The sequence below is a fragment of the Exophiala aquamarina genome (assembly GCF_000709125.1).
Source record: "Exophiala aquamarina CBS 119918 chromosome Unknown aczIA-supercont1.20, whole genome shotgun sequence".
NCBI classification, from domain to species: domain Eukaryota; kingdom Fungi; phylum Ascomycota; class Eurotiomycetes; order Chaetothyriales; family Herpotrichiellaceae; genus Exophiala; species Exophiala aquamarina.
In genome coordinates this window covers 157581-174767 of record NW_013550568.1, presented here as the reverse complement: position 1 = coordinate 174767, position 17187 = coordinate 157581, and the positions used below count along the sequence as shown (strand labels likewise).

The 17187-nt window shown below is 52.1% G+C and overlaps 7 protein-coding genes across 7 annotated transcripts; 3 read left to right on the top strand and 4 right to left on the bottom strand.

The window, feature by feature from the left end:
* Nucleotides 1–240: 240 nt before the first annotated feature.
* Nucleotides 241–1306, bottom strand: A1O9_11933 (uncharacterized protein; the record flags this gene model as incomplete). Its single annotated transcript, XM_013399079.1, has 2 exons — nucleotides 241–875; nucleotides 928–1306. 2 exons carry the CDS (start codon nucleotides 1304–1306, stop codon nucleotides 241–243), a joined length of 1014 nt encoding a protein of 337 aa, XP_013254533.1.
* A 510-nt stretch (nucleotides 1307–1816) lies between these two features.
* On the top strand, nucleotides 1817–3826 carry A1O9_11932 (uncharacterized protein; the record flags this gene model as incomplete). The annotated part of the gene is made up of 1 exon (XM_013399078.1): nucleotides 1817–3826. The coding sequence occupies one exon, from the start codon at nucleotides 1817–1819 to the stop codon at nucleotides 3824–3826; it is 2010 nt and encodes a 669-aa protein (XP_013254532.1).
* A 1001-nt stretch (nucleotides 3827–4827) lies between these two features.
* On the bottom strand, nucleotides 4828–6433 carry A1O9_11931 (uncharacterized protein; the record flags this gene model as incomplete). Its single annotated transcript, XM_013399077.1, has 2 exons — nucleotides 4828–5938; nucleotides 5967–6433. The coding sequence occupies 2 exons, from the start codon at nucleotides 6431–6433 to the stop codon at nucleotides 4828–4830; spliced, it is 1578 nt and encodes a 525-aa protein (XP_013254531.1).
* Nucleotides 6434–7205: 772 nt separating this feature from the next.
* A1O9_11930 (geranylgeranyl transferase type-2 subunit beta) lies at nucleotides 7206–8294 on the bottom strand (the record flags this gene model as incomplete). Its single annotated transcript, XM_013399076.1, has 3 exons — nucleotides 7206–7783; nucleotides 7839–8124; nucleotides 8178–8294. 3 exons carry the CDS (start codon nucleotides 8292–8294, stop codon nucleotides 7206–7208), a joined length of 981 nt encoding a protein of 326 aa, XP_013254530.1.
* Nucleotides 8295–11476: 3182 nt separating this feature from the next.
* Nucleotides 11477–13518, top strand: A1O9_11929 (uncharacterized protein; the record flags this gene model as incomplete). The annotated part of the gene is made up of 2 exons (XM_013399075.1): nucleotides 11477–12642; nucleotides 12693–13518. 2 exons carry the CDS (start codon nucleotides 11477–11479, stop codon nucleotides 13516–13518), a joined length of 1992 nt encoding a protein of 663 aa, XP_013254529.1.
* A 768-nt stretch (nucleotides 13519–14286) lies between these two features.
* A1O9_11928 (uncharacterized protein) lies at nucleotides 14287–15078 on the bottom strand (the record flags this gene model as incomplete). Its single annotated transcript, XM_013399074.1, has 2 exons — nucleotides 14287–14917; nucleotides 15014–15078. The coding sequence occupies 2 exons, from the start codon at nucleotides 15076–15078 to the stop codon at nucleotides 14287–14289; spliced, it is 696 nt and encodes a 231-aa protein (XP_013254528.1).
* Nucleotides 15079–15393: 315 nt separating this feature from the next.
* On the top strand, nucleotides 15394–16949 carry A1O9_11927 (uncharacterized protein; the record flags this gene model as incomplete). The annotated part of the gene is made up of 2 exons (XM_013399073.1): nucleotides 15394–16021; nucleotides 16081–16949. 2 exons carry the CDS (start codon nucleotides 15394–15396, stop codon nucleotides 16947–16949), a joined length of 1497 nt encoding a protein of 498 aa, XP_013254527.1.
* Between the last annotated feature and the right edge of the window lie 238 nt (nucleotides 16950–17187).

Genomic DNA, 17187 nt, shown 5'->3' with positions numbered 1-17187 from the left:
AGCCCTCGACCCCAGAGGCTTTCTTGCCGGAGAAGGTGATGGGCTTATTGAAGAAGAGCACCATTGTGCATCCGAAGGAGCTTCTCAATTGCAGAAGCCTGTCCTTCCGGTCAAAGGTTGTACAAAAATGCACATTCTGCACCGTTGCGATGCGTCATACCATTTGAAGTCCGACGCTGCCAACCACTTAAGCCAAGGTGCTAGGTTGGGCTCGATTTCCTTCTCACATAGACAAGTGGCTCATCGCCCCGACGCACTCCCTGCGAAATCACCACTCACGAAAACGACCAGCACAGCAGCATAGGCGGCACACGAGCCAAACACCTCCGCTTTTCTGGCATTCGTGATCAGCGCGACGGTGATGGCAAACAACGTCGTGAACATTGCGATCAACCCAAGTGTCATGCCCGGCCGAGAAGACGACACATTGTACAGGATATAGATGGGTAGGAACAACAGGAGTGCCGATAGTAGCGTAGAGAGCAGGAATGTGGTGGTGTTGACATAGTGCAGCGAGTAGTGTGTCAATTGGGGCGAGTTCAAGTGGGAAAGGTGTGATGAAGTCGGCAGAGTCTGTGGCCTGGTGCGGAAGAGTCGCGAGCAGTGTGTCTTGAGGAAATAAGTGAGAAGGTCGGGGTCCGGGTTGGCAACTAGGGATACGTGATCGGACGAGGACCTCTGGGACTCGGAGATGGTCTGGGGTAAGGGGTACAGCCTTGCACCGGCGCCCATGATTGCCGAGTCGGTCGTTGGTTGACCGCCACCGGTCTGGGAGCCTGGTATATGGCTGTGGAAGTTCTTGGATAGAGCGGTCATGATTTGCTTCGACGGTGGTCCTAGAGACAGAAGGGTTGACTCTTGGATCAGGGTTTCTCCTGGATTGTTCGTCAATCCCAGGACTTTGTGACACACAGTTGAAGGACTTACGGTATTCCCTCAAAGTGCGTCGGATTTGCATAGCAAGATCCATCCGTTTCCTCCAGCGGCCATCATTAGACCCATTGGCGCCACTCTCCTTGAATGCTTGCCAGCTTCGAGCGTTCCTCCGTACATGATATGATAGATCTGAAGTCATGTCGTCCAGCTTCGAACCGTCAATGGCGTCTTCCAGGTCATATTGATCCTGCAAGGCTTCAAGCTCTGCGAGCTCCGCTTCATAATACAGGCGATCGCGTGCCCCAAGGGGGCCGAAGCGTCTGTAGACTTCGGTGCTGTGGTCGGCATCGCTGGCGATGACATGGGCCAGAGATCCAAAGCCGGTCAAGATGTTGCGAACGTTGTGGTAACCGGGTTGTGCAGATGCCATTACGTGCCAGGTGAGAGCAGTCTCAGTCTTCCCTCTTCTAGTTCAATAGACTCCAGCCCTGGGGCTCGATACGCCCTTGATGGAACAGGCTGGGCTTTGCGACGACAGAGGTCGACGAAGCTGAGGCATCGCTGATCGCTTCTGTTATATTTGCCAGAACCTTGGTCCTCTCATGTATGAAGTTTCTGTACGTCCTCGCGCTGCACGTTGTCCCACTAGCGATTCAATATCCAATTGGGGGGCCAGACGTGCTCAGAGCGTCTTTGCACAGCCACGCTCTAAGCTCTTGAAGGCGATCTTCGACACTTTCGTCCGTTCCGTCTTGGTTTCAATAAGGTCGTTGAGAAAGCAGTCTGTTGGCGTTTCGAATGGCCATAGCCCTAGGCTTTTTCTCAGCCTTACTAGTGCACCACACCTACTTCATCACCGCTTTCATCTTCGTTGATATTTAAGTCCAACATTCTACAAGCACCGCAACGACGTTAGCCTTTCCAATGGTCTGCGGGCTCAATGTCGAACACCGATTCAGGTGCACTCTGTAATAGCCCCTCTTCCTCTCCCAATACACCACCTAACATATACTCGAGTACACCCAACGTACACAGCCTTCATGCTGAAGCGATTTCTCACAAGCCATCTCCTGTCACTCGAGCCTTATTGGAGGAGTTAGATTTGATGTTGATTCAGTCCAACATTAATCTCCGAGTTGACATTAATTATGACCATGATCTACATTTCACGCCTGTGTCAGGTCAGAAGGGAGAGAAGAAAAGGTCGGGAGCCGTACATTGCTGGCAAAGTCGTGCATATGAGCTCCTAGCACACGCGTGTAACTTCCCAACAAGGGGTACCAAATGCCAACACACAGGCCTAGCGATCTCGAAAGACTCCGGTTCAGGACTCAAGACTTTATTCACCTCCCTCTACGAACTTCTAATAATCTTGGTTCCGGATAGAGAGCATGACCAGATTTCGCAATTTCGAGACATCCCGCAACTCATCCAAGAGGCCGAACTTGGGCTTCTGGATGTGGTGCACCTGGGTCGACTGATATGCAAGCTACTCCTAATACACTGCGCACCGATGCGCGACGCATCTATTCAGGAGATAGACACGAGATTCAGAGAGGAGAATGAGGACTCAACGGCTTACACCGCCGGCATCAACCAAGTGCTTGCCATTTTAGAAGCAGTGAAGCTGGATGTCACCAATCATCAAATTCGCACTTTGAGGTACTCTCTTGTCCAAGATACCACATCCGATGGCCCACGCTTCCCACATATCCAAGCTTGCACAAAGCAGGTGCAAGTAGCTCGCCGTCAGCGGCAGCAGCATGGCAGCCTTCCTTACAACACGAAGCGACTGCCACGCGAACGGTCCTTTCTCCCAATGATCATCAATGGAAATTGTTTCGAGGCGCTTCCAGACACAAGGTCTTCATCCAACATGATGACCGAGGCTGTCGCGAACGCCCTGGGCATCTCAATCGACCGAGCGGAATCAAGGCGACACTCATTCAAAAATGCCTGTGGCGAATTGTTCCATTCGGTGGGTGAGGCAACTACGCAAGTTTCCTTCCCAGGAGAGGGTGCTCAGGAATGCCGATTCGCAGTGTTGCGCACCTGCGCGGCACCCTTGATCATGGGTGACCCCTTCCTGAGAACGACCGAGACTTTGACCAAGTTCCGCCATCGCCTGAAGAAAGCCACCACGTCGGCAACGAGGAGGGCTTGGCAGGTGTGCTACATGAGCGTGCCCAGTCAGCGTCTCGAATGTTACCTTGACTCCATGAGCGTGCAAGCTGACCCAGACACAGGCTCCGACATGGACCTAATATCCTTAGCATACGCGACGCAAAGCGGCTGGAAGATCAATCCCTTACCACCTGAGATAGGGCCCATTGAATTGGCTAATGGAACCAGAAAGACCCTCTCGGGATATGTGCATGTTCCTTTCACCATTGGTGGATACTCATCATACAACACATTCTATGTTCTGGACGGCCTTGTCTGCGACGTGATTCTCGGCGACGAGACCCTCGACGAGCTCGACGCATTTAATCAGTATGCAGCTTACTTCGTGGAGCTCGAAGCCAACATGGTTGAGCCGAATCACTGCCACAACATCAATTGGGCGGAAGAAAGGATAAGGCGTACGGAACAAATCCTCAACGGCGTCTATCCATCCCCACATCATCCAACCTCATCGACACTGCCGCAGCAACAGCAGATTCCCAAACGTAGCTCCTGGAGACAACGCCTCTCAGCCCTGGTCGCCCGCCAGTCGCCCGCCGAGGACGCGCAAGCATGGGACTCGGCGTTCATGAGCGCGCTAGAAATCCTGGACAACGTCGAGGTGAACGACCGTGACCAAGCCGAACAGCAGATGTCACGCCTCAGCGGGGACACGCTGGACCGCGCAAAGGACACGAACAGAGCCCGTCAGCAGAAACATGCCGAGCGAACGACAGCAATCAAAGCGGCTCGTGATCGTTTCTTCGGTGTGCCTGCTCCTCTTTGATACCTTGCGGTGTCGGTCCATGGGCGGAAAATCGGGTTTTATGGGGCCGGCGGTTTCTGCAAGTTTCCTCGACGATGCGAATTTCCGTATGCGATGCATCCCTTGCCGACCTAGGATGGTCAGATCCTGACGAGAGGTGGATAGGTAGGAATATCCGGATTCTTGGCGGGCGGTATGGTGAATCCGAGCCTGCTGATATGCGTTGCAGATACTCCCTTCTATACAGGTTGACTTGAGCGCCTTGGACATCCAAGGTAGATAAAATACAATCTGCAGTAGTAATTCCCTTTACAAATTTTTTTAAACAAAGGCAGAGCCCCCTGTCCCTTGCTTTCTATTTATTTTCCTTGAAAGTCGCGGTCATTCTTGAAGCCAGCCAGCCAGCCAGTTGGACGCGCCATACCACGACCAGAACTGGCATGTCGGGTGCTCTGGTCCAAAGAACACGTCAAAAACTGTTGCCTTACTCTGTAATACCTTTGACTGAGCCACGGGAGCTTGACTCTGGGAATCGGCAGTACAGACGTACGAATTCACCCATTGTCTTGAGTTTCCAAAGGGAGGGGACCTACGAATTTATTTCCTTGATATAATTGATTCTAATTTTGCCATGACAACTAATTCATACTACCTTACAAAGTCTCGGCCTTATCATCTTAAGCATTCCATGCTGCTACCCATATAGAGCGTGTTTGTCAACATACAAACAGTCCTGAAACCTAACCCATCATCTGTCATCGTGTACCCTTGTCCCTCAACTAGCTACTGTACACCTGCTCAAGAGCAACAAATACATGTGATTTGCATAGCTGTGAAGAGAGCGTGGGACAGTGTGTCGTATTTATGCCCTTTACACATTGGTATATTCTGCCGCATAGTGATTTCAATCAAAGATGGATATCATGGTAACGGCTAGCCTCCACCCACTTCGCAATTCATCAACGCCTGTTCGCTGGAGGAATCCAGCAGGATATCTTTTGGTCAAAGCACGGACAGCCCAGTCAATCCTGCTTGATGAGCATGTTCTCACTGACACCGAAATGAGGAAGTGCTTGAGCGAACGGGTTTCTAGTAACCACAAATGGGTCATCGGTTTGAGTTGGTGTTGGGAACAACCCGAGAAAATTCTCAAATGCCGGCTCTGTAGCGAGACCAATACCGTGCGAGTCACGTAGAGGGGAGCGCCACGACAAGGGGTTTGCAGTGTGGATGCCAAGTCTCGCTGACGGTAGAATAGATGGCATGATATTCTCCTTGTGTTGGGCGTCATGATAAAATTCGGAGTTTTCACGCTGGAAGTGAGGCTGAGTAGAGTATGGGTTAGGACAGTGCAACGCGCTTTGGTGCTGTGGTTGAAGCCATAGTGCGGTGCTCGCAGATAGGCGAGGACGCGAATTCTCTGAGTGCAAATTGCTGTCTTCAGCCATAGATCCATTCCCATTATAGGTAGGACTTCCGTCCGTGAAGATCTTGAAGGTGGCAGGGCGTCTGCCGTTGACCATAGAAGACATTCTCGGGTTGGGATCCATCTCTTCATCCTCGCCTGGGAGAAAGCGAACCCCAAGGCTGTATGATTCGATGGTGGACGAACTTGGTAGGTATGGAAGTGATGGAAGTTCATTGCCGCTTCGCTCCATATCCGTCATAGAATCTTCGGTTTTGAGTTTGCGTTTCACCAGGCGAGGAGCATTGGGATTTTTCGCTGCCAAGGGTGGCCGCTTACGAGACCGGGTCTGCTTTGATTTCGGGATGGGAGTTTCGCCCTCGATGAGACTGCTGGCATCTTCAAGGTCGTCAATGTGTCGTGCTCTCTTCAGTTCACCAGTGGGAGTGTATACGGCCTCGAATGGCTGAACCATTGTAGCAAGGCGTTCCATCTTTCTCAACACGGAACCGTCTTTCTTCTGGTTTCTCTTTCTTCTCATGGCAGAGGTTGCAGCATCGAAAAGAGCCATGCCTGGCCAAACGGTGCCCTTCAACTTGGCATGTTCTGGTGTCGCAAGGTCCTGGGGATCCAACTCAGCGGGGCAATCTGCCTCGGAGGAAAGCGGAGGATCTGAGGCTAGAGCACGTTTGACGGCGGGTGCAGGTCTGGTGTGTCGATGCTTGCGTCTGAAACATGAAGTCAGTTTGGTCAGACACGGTATGAAAATGGGGCACAGGCCTTGGACGCTTGACTGGAGTGAAATCCTGGTCACTATCACCATCATGCTGCTTTCTGGTTCGTCGGGCTCGATTTCTTAGGGGTCTTGGTTGACCACGAGCAGCTGTTCTGGCAGGAGGGGCTTGAACATGAGGAGGTAGGCTTCTTGTCTCCTGTTGCTGAATAGTAGCACCTCTGGCTGCAGCATTGGCCCTTCTAGTGGCTTGCTTTGCTTCTTTGAGTAACATTCGTTCGGAGAGAAGTTGACCAAGGCCATGATCCCGGTACCATTGATTATAGGCGGCTAGCTGGATTCCAGCAGCAACCTCCTGATGGCTTCTGACTTGTAGTTTGTGAAGGTGGGACAAATGGCCTTTGGAGCCAACATGAGTAAGGAGATGAGAGGTATCGCTGAAAACCGGCAATTTTGGGCAGATGGTGCAACTGAGCAACTGCAGAGTCATTGTAACAAGCGACAACAAGATCAAAACGAAAGGCAGGGAGGCAGCATCCAAAGCAGAAAGGACAATGACAGTAGGGAAAGCTCAAAAGGAAGGTGAAGCTAGAGATGATGCCTTGTGATCAGCATGAGCACTGTAAATGTGCAGGAAGGGAAGGGGAAGACGAGCCCAGCGTGGGATGCAGGAGAAGCAGCTGCACAGGCTTAGAGAGAAGTTTGAGAAGACTTTGACGGTGAAGAACTGCAGCTGGGGACCACGATCAGGATAGGCTACGAGGGCAGGTGGGAAAAAGAGAGGCGGGCAAAGTCCAAGTTGAAGTGCACCGTCAGTTTTTCCGGTCGTCACTGCCGTCGTTGGCCCCTCTTCAGGTTGCTGGCCAAAGGGCAGGCACGCGTTCCTCGCCGGTGAGGTTTTTCCGTTGGGGAGCAGCGACACACACGTACCTCGCCTTTTCAAGATGCGGCCTTTCAAACCCGTTATACTTATGATAACAAGGGCCATTGTGCCATTGTGCCTATGGTGCTTCTGGAGCAGAGGACAGAGGACAATTGACTTCTGGATTAGAACTTAGTTCATTCTGGCCATCTTAGTCTCTTCTAGCCTCATATCACATCGCGCATTCGGGGGTTATTAGACTCCAGAAGAAAGACAGGCGCACCGTCCGTAGAACTACCGCAAATCACCGTTGATTGTATGGCAGAGCCTTGGTTATTGTTTTGGGCATACAACTGTGGCCATCAGCATCCTTCTTTCACAGCTGCACGACAGGAACTCACTAGACCGGGTCCACTTCCACCAGGCCTGGGTGGCCCAGTAAGCTTAAGCCGGCAATACCAAACACGGTATGCATGACATCAACCATGTCTCCAGGTCGGTCGGCTATCCCTCCATGCTCGGCATCTTGACATTGCAGGATAAATTTGGTCAGTGCTGTGCCGTCGATCCAGTGCACTTTATCCAGCATTGCAATACTACTGATCACCCACCAGCTGTAACATACATCCTCCAGTTTCTCTGGCCGACCGTTAAGGCCGCCATTTGGAAGTTGTCTCTCGCTCAACCAGGCCCCTAGGCGGTCAGCATCGGCAAGATCGAGGCGGCGTGCGATGGCCAGTGCCCCAACCGCGGTGAAAGTACCTCCAGCATGAGATTCTGCCCCAGGAGTAAAGCCGTATGCACCATCAAAGTTCCCGCAGCTCTGAACATGTGCCACAGCTTTCTCAACGTCGACCAGATGCATCATGTCAAGAATAGACAATGCATTCAAGGCTCCGTAGAGGAACCGAGTGTCCATCTCACCCCACTCATCGCCAAAAAAGGCACCAGTATCAGGTTGTTGGCACTTGGCAATGACTGGTGGCCATTAGTCGAAATGAGACAGGTCGGCCAAGTACTTCACGAGACTCACAGGTTGCAACTCGCGACTTCCCTCCTCTTTCACTTTGATCCAAATCTGATAGAGCGTTGAGGGTGGCCAAGGTCTGGACGGCGCTTACCGTGTAAAGCATATGAGAGTCATGGCCTGGAGCAGCACCAAACCCACCGTCACTGTTCTGACATGCGAAGACGAACTCTAGGGTCTGGTCTCGGGGAAGAGCATCCGGGTGGCCAAGAAGATGAAGGGCTGTCAATCCCCAGTAAAGGCCAGTGAGCCTCAGGTGCTCAGTCAGCCAGTAGTCAAGTTCATCTTTTCTCTGTTCAAAGATCAATGGTTTGGAACTTGAAATCAGTTGCTCGATGGACGCACGGTATCCAAGCCTTGAATATATTTGACGTGACGATCGATCACGAGAGCGAGCTCGGTGGGCAAGGAGTCAATTGTAGCAGAGGTGCCACCTATACCTGGGCCTGCTACAAGGGCCATTGGGGAAGGCTGTGGCCAGGATCAGAGAGGGGGGATCAGGAATGGGAAACAAAGATGCCGCAACAGCAACAGATGCTTTTGAGCATGAGGTACGAGGCACCCGAACCGAGTGCTGGGTATGGCGTAGCAGCAGTACAGAGTAGTAACAGAATTCGGTGGTAGGACGCATGAACCTGGTCGTCGATGGTGTGAACAAGGAGATGTTACAGATCTGTGGAGGCGAGATTCGATGAAGAATGATGTGGGCTTGGCAACGTGTCAGCCTGAGCCGAATTGTCATCCCTGTGAGTCTGTGACTGACGGCCTCAACCCCCCGAACACCGGTTCCCTGCAGACTGTAAAATGAAAATGAATCAGGGTGGAAGAGGTCGATATCAAGAAGAGGCTTGATAATACTAATCCGTGGAGTCCATCGTACGGAGTACTCGGTATGGCACACTGCAGAGCCCAATCATAACCTTGTCAGTTGGTGTGTTGTTGCTTGACCCAATTTATCAATGGCTCAGCAGGATCGTGGGCGGCGGCAAGCGACCAACATGATGGCCATGAATCCGTGAGTCCATGAGTCCATAATTCCATGACCGGGCATGGAGCACCAGGGGTCCGGGACCCGAGCACTCCGTCCTATCTACAGTACTCCGTACGGAGTAGATTGATTCCTTGTACGGGTTTCGCTAGAGTCGTCGACGGCCGCTGCTCTAGTTGATGGCCAGGCAGACTACCTCGTAAGGGTGCTGGTGCGGTTGATCTTCTGCCTGACTGTGACTAGACAGCCACGCCAAAGAGATCCTAACGCAGGTAGTCTGAGATAGTCCATGCTCCTCGTAGAATTGCGCAAGACTTTCCATCCTCCAAAAGCGGTGAACGAAGATTATCCCGACCAGGAACGAGTGGTTCGTGTATCACTCAGATTCGCTTGTCGAAAGTCAATCAGGATCGACAAGGTGGGGTTGAAGTTGACAATGCTGCTCCCAAGTACGGAGTAGTACCGAGTCCCGAGTGCTGTGAGTCTGTATGGAGTAGGTCGAATAGGCTTCCAACAGAACCAGCTCCTGTATCTCAACTCCGACGAGGAGTCACCACGGACAGCACCATCGCAATCACCATCCATCATCACCCATCACCATGGGCTCATGAATCTTGGTTGTATGTATTTCATTTCAGTTACGCTTTATGATTGTCTGGTTTCCGTGGCACTATACCGCACATACCAGTGCAGTGGTCTTTGTCGCCTTGTCAGGTCAAATGCAAGGTCCTCTGTACCCACCCACGACATGAGCGCCTATCACTATTGCTCAGTTCAGCCGGGCCCGGCCGCTGGTGTCATTTTCCAGGCACGGCCTCTGCCCCTCCAAGCCTGGCTGGGCCCTCAGGATGCCCATGGCTCCTGGACCCTGGCCCCTGGCCCCCGGCGTACGGCACTGTACGAGTACTGTAGCTCGGGGCACCTCGGCCCCTTGTCAAAGCCTGGGCCAAAATGGGCCAACTAAGCCAGACTCGAGTCGGCCAGCGCGCCAAACATACCAAACGGCGGTCGAAGCGGGAGGTGCTTCATCAGATGTCCAAGACCGTCTCATGCATGTCGTACTTAGCGGCCCAGTGGGTGATCTGATGGCTTTCCAGGGGCAACAGGGCAAATACGAGGCATGCCTCAGCCTGCCGTGCATGGCATCCACTCCAACCCCACCTTTGCGGTACCATCGCGCAGCTGCATGCAATGATTGTGTTCAAGTTGGACGGCCACTCAAGGGCCTGCATTGTGGCTAATATCATCAGATGCAGATGCAGATCAGTTTGGCTACAAGAAATCTAGTCAACTACTGTAAGTTAGTTAGGAACTTGCTCGTAGGACCCTCTCAGTTGAGTGTTGGTTGGTGTCGGTCTCGGCGATGAGTTGCCAACTGATGCGATCAACTCCGTACGAGGTCAGGACGAGGACTCCGTAACTGCTGTCTTGTACGCCGTAACTCGACCTACGAGTATCTCTCAGATCCATTCTTGCAAGTAGCGTTGTGTCCTGTCATAACTTGTCTCAGGCTCACAGGGCTCCTGCGAATTCCAGCTCTCACCGCTCCACCGTTATTACGACTTTGCCGCCTACCGAGGACCGCCTACGACTGCCCAACTCCACCTAACCACTTCCCAGCTACCGCCTACCAGTCCACCATCGGGTGCACCACCACCGCTGCCGCCGCTCTCCTCCCGCCGCCGCCCTACCCCAAACTCTCGCACCTACGCTCACGCCTACGCTCACAAATTCACAGTCCAAAATCTCCCTCGATTCATCTTCTCACAACACCACATCCCCCTACCAACATCTCTTCAATTCTCTTGTCAACACATCACCCCGATCACCACTCTATTCTGATACACCTCCCACTCCTCCCACTCCCAACCGATCCTCATCTTTCGGGTTGGGCTTTTGTCTCTTTTTGTCTCTTTTAGTCTCTTTTAGTCTCTTTGGCTGCCAGCGCTGAGGCCTTTTGCTCCCGCCCTGCGCTCCCTACCTCCCGCAAAGTTCAACCCTTCATTTCTGTCACTCCTTGAGGTCTGAGATGATGCATCCTTGTTAGCCAGTTTTCTTTCATTCTTTTTTTTCAGGTTATTGGTCGACCTGTCGCACAATCACGCCTTGCTATGAGAGCCGTCTGATTGCGAGCTTTGGATGCCGCCGTGAGAGACCAAACCCTTCACTTGCGCTGCTTGGGAAGACGAAGCATTTCTGGCACCACACATCTCTTGCTATCCTGCTAGGGCAATTGCACCTCCATAGCAAACACGACTACAAACACTGCGCCAAACCCGTTCGACATCTCTCCAACCGCCCGCCGACTCCCTCTCATTAAGTGATTTGCCATTCTGAAGCACGGCAATCCCACCAACAACAGGTGCCACCTTGTTGTCCTTTGGCAGAATATCAGAACAGCGGAGCCATTTCTCAGCCCGCTGTGATCATTGTTGTCACCTTGTACCACCCTCTTGCGTCCTCTAACGTTGGTTTTCAGTGCTATACATTAATAAACACATCGTTTGTCACAAGAGGTGGTACTGACACGCACACCCCCCAACTGAAGTCTCACAAGGTCCCGTTAGCCTGGTGCAAGCAGTTTTTTGTCTGACCGTGAGCCCGGCCGGCTCCTTGCAGTCGGCCCTGTGGATGACATTGTTCAACAGTTGCGGATATGCCTAGGGCCTCGGCTCTACCCTATCTCAACCTGAATGCCGCCAAAAACAACGATGATTTCAATGGCTTGACTCCTGCCACTTTGAGCCCTCGTTCCACTGGCTCTCCTCGTACGCCTGGCTCGGCTCCGGCCTCTCCATATCTACAAGGAGGCACCGCTCCCTCCATGATGCACCACATCTCTGCCGTTGAAGACCCTCCAGCCGACTCCCATCAAATGGCCCCTACTTCTCCTCGCATAACCGCCATGCCCGAATTCCCGCCTTCCCCAGCACCTCCCCAATCGCCGAAGCACGGTCGCGAAACGTCAAAGGGCTTCTTCTCAAATCTGATTGCCTCAAAGTCTTCACACAAGCTCCACTCTTCAGAAAGTGCAATCCCAGAGGCCGTTGAAAGACCAGGCACAAGAAGCAGGGCCAATTCAAAGGACCGGACCTTGCACGCTGTGAAAAAGCAAGGTTCCACTTCTGAGTTGACAAGATATGCACAGGGAAATCCCAACGGCAACGGCAATGTCCATCCCATCCCTCAGACAAGCCATTCAGATAGCATTAGCTTACAGCCGGTCGGCGAGTCCGTGCACTCCAAGAAGGCGAAGTCAAAATTAGGTGGCATTCTCTCGAGAACCAAAACCGTGAAACTCGACGACAGCCCCCCAAGACAAAAAGGCCCCAACCATTTACAAATCGATCCTACTCCTCAAACTCGTGATCCCATCGAGCCGTCTCCCAAGACTGCACCAATTCGTGCAGATTTCAGGGAGAGAGCATTTGCACACGAGAATGGAGCAACCCTGCGAAACCACTCAGTTGATCGTCAAACGCGAGAGGATTCTCATGCGAGAAGGGAGAGGCAGGCAGGAGCTGTCCCGATGTCACAATCTTTCCGTGACGGATCGACCATGCAAATCTTCTCAAATATTGGACAGACAGGGAAAGGCATGGGCGATCGACTCGGCAAGGCTGGCAAAGGGTTTTTCGGGAAGATCACCCGCAGCGGGAGCAGCAATGAACGTGATCATCTCACAGACGACAATTACACATGTACCACCATCAATCTGCCGCTTGTCAAGCAAACTCGCAAAACAAGAATAGCAAGGCGGCTAGAATTATCCAAGGACAAGACCGAATTCTGGATGCCAGCCTTGCCTTGGCGATGTATTGAGTATGTACAAGCCCCATTTGCGTTATTCCTTTACTAACGAGGAAAAATAGCTATCTGAACATGAACGGCTGTGAAGAAGAAGGACTATACCGAATTCCTGGAAGTGGAAAGGAAGTCAAACACTGGCAACGACGATTCGACAGCGAATGCGATATTAATCTATTCGACGAACCCGACCTCTACGATATCAACACCATTGGTTCAATGTTCAAATCGTGGTTGCGAGAGTTGCCAGATGAGATCTTGCCCAAAAGCGTTCAAAACAAAGTCGCTACTCAATGCGCTGGTGCAACATCAGCGCCGCAGCTGCTAAGAGACGAGTTATCTCGCCTTCCACCATTCAACTACTACCTCCTATTCGCAATAACCTGCCACTTGAGCCTTCTAAACAGTTATGCCGACAAGAACAAGATGGATTACCGCAATTTATGCATCTGCTTCCAGCCTTGCTTGAAGATTGACGCCTTCTGTTTCCAATTTCTGGTGATGGATTGGAAGAACTGCTGGCAGGGTTGCTGGACGGAGAAGGAATACCTGGAAGAAGAATATCGATATGAGCGAGAAGGGTCGATTCATGGGAGTGAAGATCTTGCGGTAGACGACCGGGCTATCTCTTCGAGTGGAAGCAGCCATCAGCCTGCCCCTTCGCTTCCTCCTCGAAGTGCCGATGCTTCTACTCAGAGGAAGTCGATGGCACCAAAAAGCAAACAAAGGAGCTTGTCATCGGGTGGTGGAGCTCGAGATCGATCCAACAGTGGACACACGACTTCTCAGAGCGTGCCCGCCGTCCCCCGAATGGTGACACCCGAGCCTCAGACACTCACGCTAGATTCCAAGCTACCTGAGCTTACTGGTCTTTCACCAATCAGGATGTGAGCTCGGCCACACCTTACACCAGAGCCCTGATTTTGCATTACAATGATACCCCAGACGATGAGATGGAAGCACGAGGAGACAGAAACATGAGTCTGTCGAAGGGCTTGTGGACGACTTGGCCTAGATGACAGCAGAAAATTGTGTGGAGCTCGTCCAGACCCCAGAACATATCTGTATTATCTATTTGAATTTTGTGTTGAAGCATTCACGTTTACAGCGGGCTCAGTCTTCTGTGGGGTATGTGTTCCGTTCTTTTGCTTACTCATACTCATGAAAGCCATGAAATAGGAGGGCGAGAGTGAAGTGAGGGAGCAGTGGGGGCTTTGATGATGATTCTTGCTTTTTTTGTACGATTAGAAATGACGATATTCACAGAGAAAAGAGGGCAAGGAAAGAGAGACGACGTTGGATTTGATAGGATTTCAATTCCTCTTCTCTGTTCACTTGACGACAGAGATGAGATTGCCATGTTCAGACGTGCCGTCTGATGCCTTGTGTCTTTTTGGGCTTGCTTTCCGCCATTCACTCATGGTAGAGACTGATGATCGTTGGCTCATTAGACCTTATCCAACGCCATGATCGAAACTCAAGCACTCTGGGCTCCCATGTTCGCCTGAAACTCCACCATATGCTTTGATTCAGTTGCTTGACACATCAAGCGGGAGGATTCATCCGATTCCCTGCCCTTTCGACTCACTCACCCGCCCAACGACAGACGAAGCAAAGAGAAAAGAAACATGGCCCTAACTCTGGCTCACTCTTGTCATCTCAGCCCTTCAGCCCCTGGCCCTTCCTCCCCTTCCTCTCATTATTTCTGTGCCGCCGATCCTGCCTCTTGATCCGCTCAACCCGCTCCCTGCGGCCCTCGCCTCTCACCGTCCTCCCCTCGCCGCCAAACCCTTCCTTCTCCTTCTTCACCGTCTCATCGTCCAACTCAACCAGCCAATCGCTCTCTCCAGCCTTATTCCGTCCCTTATACCCCCACTTCTTTACCCATTCGCCGGACTCCTCGTCGTACACCAGGTTCTTGCGCCTGTCTTCCAGCACCGCCCCGCCCTTCGCACTACCGGCAAACTTCCCAATGCCCTTCTTCCGCGCAAACTTCTCCCAGGTTGTGGGCTGTCTGGGCTTTGGGAGGGGTTTCCATCGTGGGAGCGGGTTTGTCACGTGTGGGAGCGTCATGGTCACGCCGTCTCGCGTGGATGTGATGGGGCAGGTGGTGAGGAGGGTTGTTAGTAGAGATTGGGCGCCGTCCCGCGCAATAGTTTGCAGGGTGAGGTTGCGGGCGGAGAGGGTTTGGGCGAGGAGAGCGGAAGTGCTGGGCAATGGATTTGGGTCTACGGCTGTTAGGTAGCCGAGTTCGTATGTGTATGGTGTTGGCTTATCGACAGTGACGGGTCTGGTGGGCAGGTCAGTTAGTATGTATGACTAGCGAGGCAATGGATGGAGTATTGCGGGTGAGTGCCGAGTGCATTTGCATGTAAGCAAGACTCACAGTCTTTCCGGTTTTGTCCTTGATGAGTCGGCCATTGCTATGTCTATCACGGTCTTGGTCGCCATGATTGGGAAACACGCAAGTCGTGCAGTGGAAGTAACACAATACTGGCAGGCAATTTCAAGGCGAAAAGCAGAAATCAGGTGAAGTCGATGTGCATTTCGCTCGAGACTTTTTTTGTTGCTGCTGTTTTAGTGATGCAGTACAGTTGCTCCACTCCGATTGGTATAACAGCTCTGATCTGTATTAAAGCAGCGATCGGTTGTTCCGAGCTCCATCCTGCGCGTTTTCTGAACAAATTATCCATTGAAATCCAACAGGACAGACTACAATTCATCTACGCCCGCCGGCATACATTACCAGGTGTGGTCCCAGTCACCATGTCGGCATCCATCTGTACAGACTGCCTGGCAAGGCTTCGAATCACCAAGCACCCTTTAACTTTCACTTCTCTCACCAAGACCCATGCCTCGCCTTTCCACAGCTCCCCTGCCCAGTACAAGTCGCCTTTACTAAAGAAGAAGGTGATGGATCCCAACAAAACCGTTGCAAGTCGCAGAGCGACTGGTGTCAGGCTGAAGAAGAAAGTCAGACAGAAAATCAATATCCCGGCTGTGGGCGAAAGAAGAGCCGCTCGCAAGCGCATCGTCCTCAGTAACACCAATGCCCTAGAAGTCTATGGCATGGAGACCCTGAGTGTAGAGACTATAGGTCAAGAGGAATCTCTTGGTCGCATGATGGCCTTCCCCGGCGAACTACTCGATCAACTGCGCGATAGCCAGGCGTTCAAAACCACACAGAATTGGAATTTGTTTCGACGGCCTGCGACGATGATCAGGTCCGAGACACTTGACATTGCTAAAAATGTAGAAGAGGTGGATAAGAGAGAGGGAAAGAATGTCAAGTATCTGGTCACGGGTGAGAGAGGTTCCGGGAAGAGTATTCTCATGCTTCAGGCCATGTCCATGGCCTTCATGAAGAAATGGGTGGTCCTTAGTATTCCTGAAGGTATGATTTGCCCGACACCCTAGCTCCGTGTTCTCCCAGAAATCTAACACCCATTGCAGGCCACGAATTCACGAACAATACCTCGTTCTATGCCCCTGTTCGGAAAACCTCCCCGTCTTCCCAAGACGAGAACTCTCTGCCCGGTGAGCAACTTTACAATCAATCTCATTTGGCACAGGCGCTTCTCACTCGTGCCGCGAATGCAAATCAGATGGTCCTGTCCACTTTGAAATTGAATCATCTTGAACAACATCTGCAGGACTATCCCAAGCTTCGGATCAAGCCAAAGGCCACTATGAGAGACATCGCCCTCCTCGGTGCTCAGGACGCTACCAATGCAGTCAGTGCCTGGAAAGTATTCTGGAAGGAGCTCAATACTGCGGGAAATAACCCTCGACCCCCCGTCCTCGTCGCCGTCGATGGAGTCGACCATTGGTTTGGCTTGACCAAGTATCGCAACGCCGACTATAATCTCATTCATGCTCAACAATTCACACTCATAAAGCAGCTCACCGATCTATTCTTCTCATTGCCCAAGACACCATCTCCGCTCCTGAACGGGGGTCTACTCCTCTACACAACGTCAGGGTCCAACAGCCCCAAGTTCCCATCATTCGAGGCCCTGATCGAACAGATCCAGGCGACCGAGAGAGGGGTGAACCCCAAGTCGCCCGAATTCCCACTGCAGGATCCATACAGCAAGCCTGACGTGCGGGTGACAAGTCTTGTCTCGCGAGCGGGCGGCATCAGTCTTTTGGATGTCAATGGAACGAGCCAGTTTGAAAGTAGAGGGATCCTGGATTACTTTGCCCGCAGTGGATTGTTGCAGAAGCCTTTGTCTGAACAGCTGGTGTCGGATTTCAGGCAGCTCAGTGCGGGGGGGATTATTGGAGAGCTGGCCAAGCTTGGTGCGAGAGTTAAAGCATAAATCCGACCTTATTGCAGGATGGGCTCGCACTGGAAGACCCGTTTACTATGATCTCAGATGTCCCTGGACGACTCGTTCAGGCCCAAATTCCAAGATCAGGGCGTGACAGGTCCGGCAGGATCCCACGAGTTGCACTGTTTGCTTGGTATGAGTATTGTATCTATGCTAGCCTGGAAAGATAGCGAGACGGGCATCTCAAAATGGGGAACGCCAGCGACGGGAGGACACAGGTCCTCGC